Source organism: Balaenoptera ricei, chromosome 21 (genome assembly GCF_028023285.1).
Source record: "Balaenoptera ricei isolate mBalRic1 chromosome 21, mBalRic1.hap2, whole genome shotgun sequence".
In the NCBI taxonomy this organism is placed as follows: Eukaryota; Metazoa; Chordata; class Mammalia; order Artiodactyla; family Balaenopteridae; genus Balaenoptera; species Balaenoptera ricei.
The window spans coordinates 6220332-6237975 of record NC_082659.1 but is presented as its reverse complement, the minus strand read 5'-3'; the positions used below and the strand labels follow the sequence as shown (position 1 = coordinate 6237975).

Below are 17644 nucleotides of genomic sequence, written 5' to 3'. Positions count from 1 at the left end.
GGCAGACGTGTGTGCAGGGGAGAAAGCCAGGATATTTAATTAGGAATTTACCTTATTCTGTTTTCCATATATGCTGAGCCATTTTCTGGGTCATTCAAAAGTTTATCAGTTGACTCTGTAAGACCCCATCCCCAAATCTGAATGGTTTAATACAACCACCACCTACTTAGCTCATGATGCCATGATTGGCAAGTGGGCTGAGCTCAGTTGAGAGATTCTTCTGGTCTTATCTGGCTGCCTCAATCACTTTTCATTCCCTCCATGTAGGACTCCCCAGGTGCCCTGCAGGTGACTGTGGACTTGAGGAGGGGGAGTCACAAGGAGCAGCTGTTCCTGGAGAAGCAGCGATTCCCCACCCCTGGTGGACGAAACAGTGGTGGAAACCCAGATAACCCCCAGGGACACACACGTACACGCACTGCACTTTCTCCTGATGGAACTAGAGTCATCCGTCAGATGGTACTTATCACACAGGAATGGCAAGTTGTTTGTCAGTCTGAATCTATTTTAAGTAATTGAGGCAAATCCTAGGAGTAACTTTTAACTATTGTGTAAATAGGAAGCTATGGTAGTAATCTGCATTTGGTGCAAATGTCTGAACTTTTGGAACCTGGCTCAAGGGCCTGACTCTGTGCTTTGCAGAAGGTCAGCAGTGCCCTGTCCTGAGATGAGACTCGTGGACTCCGTGGAGACTTTCACTGTAAATCATGGTGGGGACACTCCCACAGCTCTGCTTCTTATGTTTCATTGAATGTTACTGTAAAGCTTTTTGTTTTCAAAATTTCTTTCAATTTTAATAAACTTCTACAGTATAAGACATGCTGTACATGGTTTTTATCTCTAAGCCTTGAAGATCAACTTAACGTTTATTTTTACTCATCAAAGCTTATGTAGGGCTTCCCTGGTGGCGCAGTGGTTGAGAATCTGCCTGCCAATGCAGGGGACACGGGTTCGAGCCCTGGTCTGGGAAGATCCCACGTGCCGCGGAGCAGCTGGGCCCGTGAGCCACAACTACTGAGCCTGCGCGTCTGGAGCCTGTGCTCCGCAGCAAGAGAGGCCGCGATAGTGAGAGGCCCGCGCACCGCGATGAAGAGTGGCCCCCGCTTGCCACAACTAGAGAAAGCCCTCGCACAGAAACGAAGACCCAACACAGCCATAAATAAATAAATAAACACTTAAAAAAAAAAAAAAAGCTTATGTAACTGAGAAGAAAGAGGAGCTTGGGGGGAACCTAAGACTTATTAAAAATATAGCATCTCAGGCCCTCGCAGGTCCACTGATCAATAGATACACATTGCGCCTTCAACCGGCTGCTCTTTGCCCTTGAGGTACACAGTTCTGCAGTCTCTCGCTTTGCTTCTTGAGCACAGGTCTGATTGGATTAGGGACCGGCCCTAAAGGGCTCACCTTAATCTCATCACAGTTTTAACGCTCTGTGTCCATATACATTCACGTTCTGATGAATTAAATGTTAGAGCTTCACCATATGAACTTGGGGGAGGGGAACAAAATTCAGTTTATACAAGTTGGTTCATTCTATTCGTATTTTTATGTTGTAAAAAACTTACTTTTTTTTTTTTAAACATCTTTATTGGAGTATAATTGCTTTACAATGGTGTGTCAGTTTCTGCTTTATAACAAAGTGAATCAGTTATACATATACATATGTCCCCATATCTCTTCCCTCTTGCATCTCCCTCCCTCCCACCCTCCCTATCCCACCCCTCTAGCTGGTCACAAAGCACCGAGCTGATCTCCCTGTGCTATGTGGCTGCTTCCCACTAGCTATCTATTTTACGTTTGGTAGTGTGTATATGTCCATGCCACTCTCTCACTTTGTCCCAGCTTACCCTTCCCCCTCCCCGTATCCTCAAGTCCATTCTCTAGTAGGTCTGCATCTTTATTCCCGTCTTGCCCCTAGGTTCTTCTGACCATTTTCTTTTTTTTTTTTTTCTGGAAAAAACTTACTTTTTTAAAAATAAAAGAATAATATCCATGAATTAATGGGGACAAAAAATAAGATTGTTTGAGGTGAGGAGAAATGTAAATTGATGGACTCTGCCCTCAAATTGGATTTTAAAAGTGAGAGGGCAGCTATTGGGAATAAAAGGACTTCAAAATTTTAGCTATTTTTTTTAAAATTCAAATTTAAGGTTGAGTGATACCATAGCGTATTTAAATGGTAAGAGGAGGGTTCAAAGAGAGGGAGTGCTTCAAAATAAAGTGTACATGTTGTTTTACAGTTCATACAACTCAGTATCAAAAAATCGAACAGCCCAACCGAAAAATGGGCACAGGACCTGAACAGATATTTTCACAAAGAAGAAATTCACATGGCCACAGGCACATGAAAAGATGCTCAACATCGTTAATCATTAGAGAAATGCACATCAAACCCACAACGAGCTATGACCTCACACCTGTCTGAATGCCCTCATAAAAAATTCTACAGCCAGAAAAGTTTGTCCAGGATACGGAGCAAAGGGAATCCTAGGACACTGTTGGTGGGAATATAAATTGGCCTAGTACTGTGGAAAAGAGTATGGAGGTTCCTAAAAAAACTAAAAAATAGAACTACTATATGATCCAACAATTCCATTCCCGGGTATACATCTCAAGAAAACGAAAACACTATTTTGAAAAGATACATGCACCCCAGTGTTCATAACTGCATTATTTACAACAGCTAAGATATGGAAACAATTTACGTGTCCATCAACAGATGAATGGATAAATAACAAGTGTTGTATATATACAAAGGAATATTACTCTACCATAAAAAGAATGAAATTGTGCCATTTGTGACAACATGGATGGACTTGGAGGGTCTTATGATTAGAAAAATACGACAAACAAAAAAAGACAAATACTGTACGTTATCACTTGTATGTAAAATCTAAAAAACAAAATGAAACAATGAGATGAAATAAGAAACCAGAGACAGACTCACAGATATAGAGAACAAACTAGTGTTTACCAAAGGGGAGAGGGAAGGGGGAGAGGAAATTAAAAACATGAGATTAAGGGATACTAACTACTATGTATAAAAATAAAAAAACCTTAGCTACAAAGATAAATTGTACCACACAGGGAATATTTCATTATAACTTTAAATGAAGTATATATGTTATGAAGTATAATGTTTAAAATAATTAAATCACTATGTTGTACACCTGACACTATTATAATATTTTAAATCAATGTGAAAAATAAAGTGAATTCAATTTAAATTATAACATACATTCTGACGTGGCAGGGGAGAATAGGAAAGAACACGAATGTAGAAGTAAATTTCCGAGCTGAGAGGAAAGGCAATTCCTTTCCTTTTAGGCGGAAGATGGCATAAGTAGTGAATGACAGTACAGAGTACTTTAAATCTTGTGGTGGAAAGTATCTACATCCAAAATATCAGTTTCATTTGGGAAATAGGTTACACATAATCTGATGACTGTAAGAGAAAAGGATGAGTCCTTGGAGATTGAGGGGTAATGGAGAAGGTTTAAAATATTTTTTTAAAAAAATTGAAGTATAGCTGATTTACCTTAATATATTTGTTTCAGGTGAAATACTCTTCAATGTGTATGGGAGATGGAATTGAAATACACGAGATAATAGGATTGCCAGGCATTGTATGATACAAGCAAAATGTCCTCAGCTACAATGAAATACTCACCATGTCCCCTGGTTTAATTTTTTCCATTTGGGAACCAGGAATTTTAAGCTTAAACAGCCATCTCCACACCGTAAGATTTCCACTCAAATGTATAAATAGATTCCGAATGACATGGAAGGAAAATTATTTCAATAGTTTACTATGTAGGAACATTTGTATGGATTTCCCCACTAACCAAGAAATAAAGTATAAAATTGTCTTCCCATTTTCTTTGCATAGTTAATAGATTCTTAACATGTTCTTGAAAGTACTATGTGGCCAGTGCCTTAAGAGTGATGTTCTGCATCCCAGCAATATATCTTATTTTGTCACCTCATTATTTATATTTCACATTTTCATAGTTCCTCATCTTGCATTTTATTTTTAATTCCGTATTTCTCCCAGGGAATCCCAGCTTCATTTCCACAGATTCCCAGTGTGTCTGATGCCCTGTTATTCTGAAGACATAGAATGGTTCCCAGCATAAAGAATGCACTCAACAGTGTTTAAGGATGAAGGAAATGAATGGATCTTCTCACTATCCCTGGACAATGATCTTACATCTTTGCTCTGCAACACTGTGTGAGGGTTACAATTTCCTATTAGTCTGGAAAATCCAATCAAATTGAACAGGGTGTGGCTCACAGACTGAAACCCTATTAGGGTCAGTAACCTTCTGAGAGGGTGGATCCCGGAATGTAGCCCAGATTGGGTTATAAGCTGTTATCCAGGTATAAAGGAAAGTCAGACAGGCAAAGGGATGCATTTGTCCAGAGAAGAAGAAGCTGGACAGTTTGGGACTTTGGAGGAAGAGAAATTGGCTGCTTGCTGTGGAACTTACCTCAGAATCTATTTGGCTTCACCAGCTCCTGCAACTTGGGGTTTTGGTGAGTCCTCCCAACTGTGAGATGTTTGTTTCATCCCATGAAAACGTTGTTAAGTCCTATCTGTCTCTAGACACTTGTCCTATCAAAGTAGCTTCTTGTAGTCTCTGAATCATACTGTGTCAACATGTATTTTGCCACCCTCATTTCCTACTCTTGACTGTTCATGTCCCTTTTTTCCACTCCAACACAGTTGTCTTGAATCTATTTATTTTATCTGCCTAACCTAAGATTCTAAACTTGTGCTCTCCAATATAGTAACAACAAGCCCTATGTGGCTAGAACATTTAAATCAATGCAATTAAATAGCTAAACTTTGCATCCTTGGTAGTGCCAGCCAAATTTCAAGTATTGTCACCACATGTGTGTGGCAGTTTCTGTACCATACAATGTACACGTAGAGCATGTCCTTCATCTTGGAAAGTTCTATTGGCTGTTGATCTACATCTGATAGTTTTACTAATTTTTTTCTAAATACTTCATTTTCTGCTTCTCTGAATTTACTTCTTTTTATGGGTCTCATCAAGTGATTTTCATTTCATTTCTTATGTGTCTTGAGATAAGATTTTTATGTTGTAATAATTATCTCAAGGTAAAATAAATCTCTTGAGATATTTATTTTAATTCTTCCCCTAAATTAATAGATTTAGAACCTCCTTTGATTCCTATAACTTGTAATCTGGACATAGCCAGGGTTGCCTAGGTTCCACCTTCTAGTTGTAAGGTGGCTCTTTTGCATATGCCTGGGGTTTCCCTGGATATCATAGGGATTTACATATTCCTATTATCAATAGAAGAAACATTCTAAGAGTGAAAGAGAAAGTTTCATTTCCCTCTGAAATTTGTCTTGAAGTCAAAACCAAAGGTAATTCATGGCCAAGTCTTGAGTGGTTTTCCTAGATAGTCCCTCCCACCTTGGATTTTCCTAGGTGCTCTGGATAATACAATCACTAAACAATAATACAATCACTTTTTCTTGGTGTGTTTATCCACAGTTAGCAGATGCTGGCATTAATCCAGGGCTTCTCTTTTTCTGATAGAAAATGAACTTTCACTTTGATTGTGGAGGGAGGACAGGAGAGAAGGAACTTGAGAGCAAATATCTTTAGAAGAGATTTCTGTTTCAAGATAGACAGGATGTAATGAGGGGATTGAGTGTGGATATATGGAGAGGTTTCCCCTATATCTGGGTGATAAACATTAAGGGAGAAATAAGAGGGAGCTTCTTCTGATTACTAATGTTAGAGGTCGTATTACAGGTAAAACCTAGGTGATCTTTGTTACCCTAAAGGAATTTGAGCACAGGACACAGGCTGAGCAAAATTAAATGACAGCTGATCCTTTTTGTAGATGTGTAACTCTTGTCTTATACTCAAGTTTTTGGAACCTCTGTGTGTCATTTGTAAATTGGTAAATAAACCAATTTCCTCCAAAACCTCAGTCATTTTATATTTCTGAGCATCCTTGACGGAGAGGGTTGAGACAGTCCATGACCGTAACACTATGACTCGTGTGCTCCTGCTACCTTCTGTAGCAGCGGATGTTAAGGACTAGGCTGGCAGGGTGGGTGCCACGGTTCCTCCAAGTGGAATAAGTCCTTGGTTTAACTGCATCCTGAAATAGGTCCTTGGCTGATTAATATCCATGTAGATGGGGGACAGAACTAAAAGTCAGGGTTGAGGGAGAGCTGGAAGGCAGTGAGGTTCCAGAGGGCTGCCAGGGGTGTTGGAGAACCACTGTGGGTGCATAAGGGAAGAGAATGATCTGGGGATTTCCACGGTTTCCTACAGGAGGAAACCAAACTCTACTCTGGCATGAGTCAGGGTTCCTGAGTGTTTGAATCAAGGAGGCCATTGAATGCTTCTGGATGCCCTAGGCTGCTGAACACACAAAGTCAATGCTTAGCACATTCTTATTTGCAAACTCTCTGGACTTTGACTTTCTGTATTAGCAACCACAGCTCTAGCTTCTTACATGGGATCTGGGAGAGGAGAGACCGCACCGTGTTCTTAGGATGCACCACTGGTTTCCGTTTGCTGGGCTGGGGTCACACCCAGGTGGAGGTGGGGGGCTCCAATTCAGGTGGGTCTGGAAGTTGTGCACAGGACTGGAGTCTCATGGCTTCTTCTGGAAGTTGTGCACAGGACTGGAGTCTCATGGCTTCTTCTCCATCCTCAGATTTGCCTGCTCAGTGCTTGGATTGGCTGTGAGTGAAATCTCAAGAAAGACTCCTGGCGACTGCGTTGTTGACAATGGAGCCTCTGGTGAGTAGCAACGCTTCCTTCTCCTGAAGCTACACCCCGAGTGCCATTAGCAATTGTTCCCTCATTCACACATTCCACCTCTTAGTAATTAAGCTTTTATTCATATTCGATAACTGGGAGGAATGTGTAGGGAGGAGTATTTTCTTAACTGTGCTGCACAGAAAGGAGAAACAGTACAGCAGGTAGAATAAAATTAGGTTCTCTCATAGAGTTCTGAAAAATTGGAGAAAACAAAACCAATCACTAGGCTTCTTTCATCCCTCAGCTTGGAGACGAGATTAGATTACAAGAGAAACAGTGATAACTAAGGTCAAGGTCCCTGAGAAGGTCAAGAATGGGAGTCCTCATGCTGTGCAGCGATGGTCAGGCTAGGTCTGTCCTTCACTCCAGCCACCCGAGTCCCCGGCTTATTCTGCTGAACTATCTGACCTCAGAGTTTGTTATGAACACCTGAGACCTGTAGTGTTGAGAAAGAGAGCACCTACTTGTACCAAGTTCTGTATGAACCTCGCTCAGTTCTGAGGAACATGAAGGATCCCTTCATGGTTCCCTGACATTGGCATGATTAGCAGAATAATGTTTTGTATTTAACCCAGGTTTGCTAGACAGCAAACCCTTCATACAATAATATATTGGATGATTCAACACTCATAAGAAGTAATGAAAGCAGTTTCTATTTGGAGAATCAAAGGTTCCTCTAGGGACATAATTTAAACCAATAGTCATGTTTTCAAAGTAGCCCATCATGGTTCTTTTTTGTCTTGTCATGAATCTGTAGAGTTCCTTGAAATTAATAGGGAAGAGAGATTGGGTTATGAATTTTCAAGTGAATATTTTATAATCATCTGTCTGAAAGTCCTAATTACCTGGTTATTGAAAAACTTCCCTGGTGTATTATAACACACTTCATGTGCTGTTTCTGTGAAATAAAGCTTCATGATGTCAGAGTGTGTAGTTGTCTGTGAATGTACCTGAAAGGCGGACACCAGCTCAGCGCTGACAGGGAACTGAGGGGAACCCCACGCAGAGCGTGATCCTTTATCCACCCAGACCCCATCACTTCCTCACTTCAACCCTCCCACTCTAGACAGTGGTAGGGACTGCTCTGTCTAAACCAGAACATCCCTGATGTTTTAGGAATCAGTGACGTTTGAAGATGTAGCGATCAACTTCACCCAGGAAGAGTGGGCCCTGCTGGACACATCCCAGAGAAACCTGTTCAGAAATGTGATGCTGGAAAATATCACCCACCTGGTCTCCGTAGGTGAGTCTGTCAACACGGATGTAGGTGCACGTGTGTTCACTCCATTCATTCACTCACTGAACAAGCATTTAGATCAGCTTCCCTGTGTCCCACTCCAAGTCCTTCCTGATTCTTTGATGGTCCTCATAACTACTTAAAACGAAGGCGTTTCTTTTCATTGCACTTTTCATTACTACACTGGAAGGTAATCTTGGCCACATATCATACCTTTGTTGCTACTCAGTGTTTACACTCAGAACAGAACTGGGGATTCAATGGATATTTTAATGCAGAAGTAAATGGATCAAATATTTTAAAAATGATTTTTCTGTTCTAATCATTCCATGAAGGCTTGAGACCAGAGTCGTGTATATGACATAATTTTGATGATTCCTGTAAGGTATATCCTCACTGGCTCCTGTGTGAAAGTAAGATTCAGCCCACTGTAGAGTCTTTTAATCTTTCCCATTTGGAAAACACTGAGGATTCTGTAATCCCTCTTTGAACTTGTGCACAGGCATCAGCCGCTAGAGGACCTCACTGTGTTTGCTGCTGCTCTGGATTTCCTCCTGGTCTGCTGAAAGACCTTCACTGTTTTGTCTGTTGAAGATGTTGTTGCTTGCACTGACCTTAAGTAATCTCTTTATTTTCCTCTTTCCCTTACCCTGGACTTGAGCACAGCAAAGGGTAATTAGCCCAGACTCAAAATCCAACACTTTTTTTTTTTCTTTTTCAAATCAAACAGGGTATCAGATCAGCAAATCAGATGTGATTTCCCAGCTCGAACAAGGAAAAGAGCTGTGGAGTGAAGCAACAGGATGCCTCCAAGGCCAGAGTCCAGGTAAGAATCAGGGGCCTGTGCTTCACTGCAAGAAAGTTTCAGTCAGTGTGCTAAGTCCTTGGAAACACCAAATGAAAGTTTTATGAAGTGAGCGATATATTCTAAACTGGAGGTGAAGACATTGGGCTGAAATTCTTCATGTTGTTATCATTCTTTGCATCTAGCAATGAAAATTCATATTACTTCCTGCCATTTTCTATTCTTTAGGGAAAAGGGTGCTTGTGGACTTACTGCAATTAAACTTTCACATAGTGATTCTTGTCCTGATCCTCCCATTTAATGTGTTTTCCATCATTTGCTGACCCAATGTCTCTCCACCACATTTTTATATTTTAATCCTGTTTTTTTCTAATAGACAATGACTTTTAAAGTATTTCTACTACCTTGAGTATTTCTTTATTATACATTGTTTCTCCAACTAAGTGCCAACTTTTGAAAGATACTCACATGGACCTTGGTGTTTGTTTACATTTCTATTTCCCTAATGCCATTCTAAAATCTATATTTTTTCCATTTCTTTAGACGGTGAAAGTCCACTTAGACAAGAAATGATATTCACGCAAAGTGTCTACAGGAAGCACATATCTGCCACCATGCCAATGGTAAGTTTCATGGGTAGAACAACAGTCATCCAAATGAAAGACCTGGCAGTGAGATAAGTTGGTAATTGAGCACAATTGTCTATATGTAATTAAGCTGAGATTGAGCTCTTTCTGGGAAAATTTTTGGATAGGCTGAAATCAGTTAAGAAATTAATATGAGCTGAAAACCACAGCATGAAACCTAAGGAAAAAAGTCAGTTGCATTAACATGGCTCATCTCATAGTCTCTAAAACACACTGAAATCTTCAAAATTAATCTGGTATCTGGGTTGGGAAACAATAAAAGAGAATGTTTGTGTCTGCAGGGGAGTAACACAACATGTGTATGCAACTGACACTGGAAACATTTTAACAGGAGACTATTAACAACTGATGCTCTAGGGTGTAAATGTAGAGGCATGAGTGTCTGCATGGATGTGGGTGAACCAGTAACAGACTCATATCTCCTTCCCAAAACAGGTTCCTCACATGCAAGGGGACCCTGTTGGATGGACTGATTTGAGTGATGAATTTACTCCTAGATCTTCACCTAAACATTTATCAATTCACTTAGGGAGGAAACGTAATGTCAGCAAACAGTGTGGAAATTCACTTAGTCAAGGGTCATTCCTTGACGGACAGGATCACATTCACACTAGAGGTAAATCATGTGACTGTCCTCTCTGTGGGAAAGCCTTTAGTAATTCCTCTTGTCTCAGACGACACAAGATGATTCATACTGGAGAGAAACCATATAAATGTCATCTCTGTGGACGTGGCTTTCTGCAAAGTTCTGACCTTAGAAATCACAAGCGGATCCACACTGGAGAGAAACCATATAAATGTCATGTGTGTGGGAAAGTCTTCAGTCAAAGTTCCTACCTGAAAGAACATGAGAAAGCTCATACAGGAGAGAAGCCATATAAATGCCGTCTATGTGAGAAAACTTTTAATCAAATCTCTTACCTTAGAAAACATAAGAAAATCCATTCCAGAGAGAAGCACTATGAATGTCATCAGTGTGGGAAAGCCTTTAGTCAGAGCTCTGGACTTAGTCAGCACAAGAGAATCCACACTGGAGAGAAACCACACGTATGTCTTCTGTGTGGGAAGGCCTTCAGTCACAGTTCTGAATTGACTCGGCACAAAAGGACCCACACAGGAGAGAAACCCTATAAATGTCAGCAGTGTGGGAATGCTTTCAGTCAATATGCAAACCTGAGAAGACACGAGAGAACCCACATTGGAGAGCAGCCCTATGAATGTCAGTGGTGTGGAAAATGCTTCAGTCACGGCTCTTCCCTTAGACGACATGAGGGAACTCAGCACTGGAGAGAAAGTCAGGAGGGCCCTCAGTAGACGTTCTGACCTGAGATGACATGGCATCATACATGTGAGGAATGTGGATGGAACACCAGCCATAGCTTTAGCATTTAACCACACCAAGGTTCACACCCACTAAAGAAACTCTGTCTGTAATCAATATGGACACTCGTTCAGGCATCACACTCCTCAGTCCAGACAGGCATCACCTGTGGATGTGGATCCATATGTGCCCTGTCTCTGTGGCAAAGCCTTTAGTCATTGGCCTGACCTCAGGTAACTTAACAGAACTCACTCTGTAAATACAATATGGGTGTTTTTAGCAACAGCTCCCAACTCTAAAGACCCTAGAGCAGTGGTCCCAAGCCTTTCTGGCACCAGGGACCACTTTCGTGGAAGACAATTTTTCCACGGACTGGGGGCTACAGGGACGGTTCAGGTGGTAATGCGAGCTATGGGGAGCTATGGGGAGCAGCAGATAAACCTTTGCTTGCTTGCCTGCCGCTCACCTCCTGCTGTGCGGCCTAGTTCCTAATAGGCCACAGACCAGTACTGGTCCATGGTCTGGGGGTTGGGGACCCCTGCCCTAGAGGACTTGAGCATAGGATAACCAACCCCTAGTTCTTCTTTGATAATTATTGGTCAACATGAGCCAACTCCCAGTGGAGAACCACTAAGACTATAATAACTGTTAATAAACATTCAGCCAAGCACCAGCCTTGATGTGCACAAGAAACTCAGTGAAAGAATAAACACTAAATCAAGAACAAAGATGAAGACTCTTGAGAAATACGAAAGTATGCTGAGCAACACCAAAGCATACTTATAAATAATTCGTACTGGAGAAGTTATTCAATGTAAGGTCATGAGAAATTCTTTATTCATAGAGCAACCTCTCTGGTACATGTGTGCTCAGACTGTACATTACACCTTCAGTGTTCTGAAGGAAGGGAAGTTTTCAGTGGTCACTTATTTCTTAGTCAACATTAAATTCTCACTGAGGATGCAGCAATCCTAACAATCAAAATGGAGCTATAGCTAGATTTCATATCAGAAAAAAATGACTGAGTATGTGGGAGAAGGAGGCTCTAAAAGAATCCTTTAACATACAGTCAGGCAAATTGTGATTTGGCGAAATACCTCTTCATGCAAATGTGGCATAAAAAGGAGAGTGAAGTGATCTAGCAATACAGAATGTAGAGTTTGGAAGAAATTTAAATTTGTGTATAGAATAATAGTTGCAAATATTCAAACAATAAAGTCTGTGGCTAAAGGAGCTAAGTGTTGGTGTCTGATTTTCTTTGTGCCCCTGTAAACACAGGGATTCAGGTATGCACCCTTGGAAAGCGGGCAGAGACTCAGCCCCACTCTGAGTGTCCCCTTTCTCAACAGCTCTTTCCACACAACTCAGCTCCACTTATTCCAACGTCCCTCAACCCCATCTACCCTTTCAGGCCCTGGTGGTGACATAGCTCTGACCTTCAGCTCCACTGGTCATGTTTCCCAGAATGTCACGACCCTGGTCAGGCAAGGTCATGGGGAAGTCTCAAAGACATCTATCTAGTCCTACACTTTTTGAGGCCCCTCAACCTATGTCTGCAGATGGAAACCACCTGGGGCTAGAGAGACAGGCATGTCTGCCCTCCCAGACCTCAGAAATCTCTTTGTTATTTTGTCCCCAAACCTCTGAATTGAGCTACGTGGATGAAGAGTTCCTTCCACGATCATACTCTCTATCTTATTCAGCTGATTCCTGAATTATGCATCCAGCAGTCTCACTAAAGAGGAACCCAGCCCCGTTAACCCCGCATAAGCTCATGGAATAAACCTCCAGGATTAAAAAATGCCTGAAACTATCAGCCATCACGCAAGCCAGTTTTTAAAATAATTTGTGCAATGTACTGTTCCAGAAGAAAAAATGAATGTTCTCACCAAGCAGATCTCCCCATTTTGTGCAGGACTTGGAATGTTATCCTTTGACACACATCAATATTGAACATAAATCTCAAGGGAAATTCTTCCAGGATATCTACTGGGATAACTTGTGTTCTTGTAGCACAAAGTAGCACAATTCCCAAACTACAGGCGTGAGTCCCTTTAGAGGAACACATACAAAGATGATACTGATCCATCATTACTTTTCAAATCTCCACAAGGGATTCTGGGGAACAGTCAGGGTGGAAAACAATCTTGTGTGAGGAGGATGAGCAACCAATTCTATTGTCTTTCTGTTGTGACAGATTTCTTTCCTTGGGTATGAAAGGCTTAACAAGGTCCTGTGAGCTTGAAACAGCATAAAAGTCAGCTCGGAAAGAAAACTTTCCCAATGGACCCTTCCTCAGCCACCTTGGAAGCTGCATCTCGTCCAGTGGGGTTTGTCCAGCACCCACTTTTCTGAGATTCTACTGACAGGAGGAGCACGGCTGGATTTCAGGTTGGTTTGAAGTAAATTTGGTGTTCAGTTAATCCCCCAAAGAAATAGGACAGTGGTCAAAATATGTAGTGATATGGCTTTAGGCAATGGGGTAAAGATTCTTTAATTTTTTTAAATTTACATTTCTATTGTTTTTCTTTTTTTTACTGAGGTATCATTCAGTTATAATATTAGATAAGTTTTATGTTTACAACAGTATATTTCTATAAAGCAGAAACTAACACACCATTGTAAAGCAATTATACTCCAATAAAGATATTTAAAAAAAAACATAAATTGTTAAAAACAAAACAAAACAATATATTTCAACTCCTGTACACCACGCACCTGCTCAGGACCAAAAACTTGGTTTCTGTCTGTTACCATCCTGTGGACCCATTTTACCCATTGGGCCTTCCGCCTGCCACTTCCCCTCTGGTTTCCAGTATTCTGTCTTGTGCATCTATGTGTTTGTTTTGGTGCCCTTTGGTTTCATCATTAATTTTTTTCTTTCTTTATTTTTTCTTGTAATTTTTTTGTATTCCACATATGGGTAAAGTCATAACGTGTTTGTCCTTTCTGCCTGTCTTATATTGTTAGCATGATACCCTCCAGGTCCCACCATGTTGTGGAAAATGGCAAATTTCATCTGTTTTATGACTGAATAGTGTTCCATTAAATACCTACTACCTCTTCTTTACCTGCTTTTCCATTGATGACCACCTATCTCAAGGAGTGTACTGTCGCTGTTTTCTTCTAGCATTTTTACAGTTTCAGGTCTTTTATTCAAGTATTCATGCGTTTTGAGTTCAGGTTTGTGTATGGCGTGAGTTCGTGATCTTGATTCTTTATTTTTAAGGGTAATTCTGAAAACAGAAACTGATACAATACATCGTTCTTCACACTATTTATTACAAGAAGATGAAAATTCAGAGGGCATGTAAAGTAGCATTCTGATTTATGTGGGGAACTGAAACAGCAGTTATCAAAACAAGGTGGGATTTTCTATAGGCATTGAAAGCCTAAATAATGGATCTGTTCACTCTTAGCTGAAACCTCTTTGTCTTCCATTAACAGAAACTAGATAAAAAAGAAACACTGAAGAGAAAAGATTTAAAGCTCAGCTGTGAAGCTTCTAGTTTAATAGAGGAGAAAATGTTTCTCCTAAGTGAATTTGTACTTGAAAATGGCCTGCTCTGATGTCCGATGGGAAAGTCGAATTTTCAAGAAGTAAGCATAGCTTCCTTTGATTTTCAAATGCATGTACCACAATATTAAATGCAGCTTTCTCATCGCATAATTATTTGTTCCATGTGGGGAAATGTTACCTTTCTTTTTCCTATCTATTTTTTATCAGGACATGGATGGTGTTGATGGCTGCAGGATAACATGAGCGTACTTGATGCCATAGGACTTGACACCTCATTGTGATTAAATAGTACATTTTATGTCATGCATGTTTTACCACAGTAAAAATTGTGATTCTCAGAAAAAATAAGCATATGCAAAAATGTTTAATTTTCTTTCAGAGCATAATTTTTCTTAAAAGTATGTACAGGGCTTCCCTGGTGGCGCAGTGGTTGAGAGTCTGCCTGCCAGTGCAGGGGACGCGGGTTCGAGCCCTGGCCTGGGAAGATCCCGCGTGCCGCAGAGCGGCTGGGCCCGTGAGCCACAAGTACTGAGCCTGTGCATTTGGAGCCTGTGCTCCGCAACAAGAGAGCCCGCGACAGTGAGAGGCCCATGCACTGCGATGAAGAGTGGCCCCCACTCGCCGCAACCTGAGAAAGCCCACGCACAGAAACTAAGACCCAACACAGCCAAAAATAAATAAATAAATAACTGAAGTGTAAAAATTAAAAAAAAAAAAAGTATGTACAGGTGTCCCTCTAGTTTTAAAATGCATGATAACAATAAATCACAATGTATAAACCTTCCTTAGAGACAGGGTAAGAAAAAAGGGGATTGATATCTTTCCTTGGCTACAAATGTCTTAACAGGGTCACGTGACCTGGAGTAGTATAACTGTAAGCAAGAAATGGACCCTTCTCCCATGGACCCTTCCTCAGGCACCTTGGAACCCACACTGTGTCCAGTGGAGTTTGTCCAGCACACATATTTCTGATGACCTACCAACAGGAAGTACCCAGCTGGATTTCAGGTTGATTTGCTGTATATTTGGTGTTCATCTTGTTCCTCAGGTAACAGGGCAGTGGTAAAGATAATGATGTGGCTATGGGCAAAGGATATAGATTCTTTAATTTCTTTTCAATTTATTGTTCAGTAGACTCTTTTAATGAGGTATTTTTTGGTTATAATATTAGATAAGTTTTATGTGTATGACAATATATTTCAACTCCTGTACCAGGCTGGATTTCAGGTTGTTTGACTTTATTTGGTGTTCAATGTATCCCCTAGAGAAACAGGACTCTAGACAAAATATGTATAGATGTGGCTATAGGCAATGAGTCATGGATAATTTAATTTTTAATGTAATTATTTTTCTATGGTATCATTGGGTTATAATATTACATGTTTTATATGTATAAAAATATATTTCAACTCCAGTATTCCATAAAACTGATCAGCACCAAAAACTTAGGTTTTTTCTTTTGCCATCCTGTGGACCCATTTTACTCATTGGCCATCCCCCTGCTGCTACCCTCTGATATCCACTACCCTGTTGTATGAATATGTGTTTGTGTCATTTACTTTCTTCTTTAATTTTTTTTAAGTAAAAAAATTTGCTTTTTGTTTGTATACAGTGTTCCACATATGAGTGAAGTCGTAAGGTATTTGTCCTTTCTAAATGTGTCTTCAAGACATTATTAGAGTAAAGGTGATACGTAACCTTGATTGGTTAAGAAAAACCTCATCAAGGTCATGTGACCTGGGAGCAGACTCAAAGGCAGAGTGAAAGTGAAGTTCCCCCACTGACCTGTCCTCAGCCCCCTTCAAAGGTGCACAGAGTATCCAGCACCCACCATTCTGAGCATCTACTGACAGATAAGAGGTACACAGCTGAGATTCAGGTTGTTTGATTTAAATTTGGTGTTCAGCTTGTCTGTCAGAGAAATCCGACAGTAGACAAAATATGTACTGATGTGGTTTAAGCAATGGGGTGCAGATGCTTTAATCTTTTAATTTAATTATTTTTGTAGGGTATCATTCGGTCAAAATGTTAGATAAGTTTTATGTGCACAAAAATATATTTCAACCCCAGTATACCATTAAATTGCTTAGCACCAAAAAATTAAGTTTTTTTGTTACCATCCTGTGGACCCATTTTACTCATTGGCCACCCCCCTGAACCTATCCTCTGATATCCACTGCTCTGTTCTGTGAATATATGTGTTTGTTTTTGTGTCATTTGTTTTCCTCTTTAATCTTTTTTTACTTATTTGCTTTTTGTATTTGTGTTTAGTGTTCCACATATAAGTGAATTCATAAGATATTTCTCTTTTCTAAATGTGTCTTCAAGACATTGATAAATACAAGGTGATACATAATGTTGATTGGTTAAAAAAAAAAAAAAAAACAAAACCTCATCAAGGTCACGTGACCTTAGAGTAGTATAAAGTCAGCAGGAAAGGGAAATTCCTTCCTCAGCCACCCACAAAGCTGCATCTCCTCAGGTGGATAGTGTCCAGCACCCACCATTCTGAGCATCTACTGACAGAGAAGAGGTATCCAGCTGAGTTTCATGTTGTGTGATTTAAATTTGGTGTTCAGCTAGTTCCTCAAGGAAACAGGACAAGAATAAAATTACATAGTGATGTGGCTTTAGGCGGTTGAGTATCGATTCTTTAATTTCTTTTTAATTTAATTAAAAATTTTCTTAACTTAGGTATCATTCCATTATAATGTTAGTAAGTTTTACGTTCACAGCAATACATTTCAGTTTCTGTGTACCATACACCTTCTCGGCACCAAAAATGCAGTTTTCCTCTGTCACCATCTAGCTGCCCCATTTTGTCCATTTTGCCTCTACCCGTGGCTTCTCCTCTGATTTCCACTACTCGGGTCTGTGTATCTTTGTATTTGTTATCGTGTCAATTTTTTTCTTCCTTAAAGTTGTTTTTACTTATTTTCTTTTTGTTTGTTAGTTTTTTGTGCTCCACACATGAGTGAAATCACGAATTATTTCTTTCTCTTAACACGTCTTCAGACGTGGTTAGACCAAAGGTGACAGATGACGTTGATTGGTTAAGCAACCCTTAACAAGGTCATGCGACCTTGGAGCAGTATCAGGTCAGCTAGGAAAGGAAGTTCCCCCTTGACCCGTCCTCAGCCCCCTTCAAAGCTGCATTCCTCCACCCACCTCCCTGATACTCTCCTGACAGAGAGGAGGAGCACAGCTGGACTTTAGGATAGTTTGCTTTAAATTTGTGTTCAGCATATCCCTCAGAACAAGAAGTCCATAGTGAAGATATGTAGTGATTTGGC

At 40.4% G+C, this 17644-nt stretch overlaps 1 protein-coding gene and 1 long non-coding RNA gene across 2 annotated transcripts in view; one reads left to right on the top strand and one right to left on the bottom strand.

Moving 5' to 3' along the window:
* Positions 1-17644, bottom strand: part of LOC132356707 (uncharacterized) — a 123538-nt gene that overhangs the window by 35529 nt on the left and 70365 nt on the right. The gene's annotated exons all lie outside the window — the stretch shown is intronic.
* LOC132356711 (zinc finger protein 383-like) lies at positions 6789-10824 on the top strand. Its single transcript, XM_059909800.1, has 6 exons — positions 6789-6800; positions 7938-8064; positions 8789-8884; positions 9407-9486; positions 10108-10396; positions 10463-10824. Exons 1-6 carry the CDS (start codon positions 6789-6791, stop codon positions 10822-10824), a joined length of 966 nt encoding a protein of 321 aa, XP_059765783.1.

Excerpts from the sequence above, each read along its gene's own strand:
- LOC132356711 (XM_059909800.1), top strand. Across the intron at positions 8,885-9,406 it reads CCTCCAAGGCCAGAGTCCAG|ACGGTGAAAGTCCACTTAGA; the intron begins GTAAGAATCAGG and ends CCATTTCTTTAG. Across the intron at positions 9,487-10,107 it reads TATCTGCCACCATGCCAATG|GATCACATTCACACTAGAGG; the intron begins GTAAGTTTCATG and ends CTTGACGGACAG.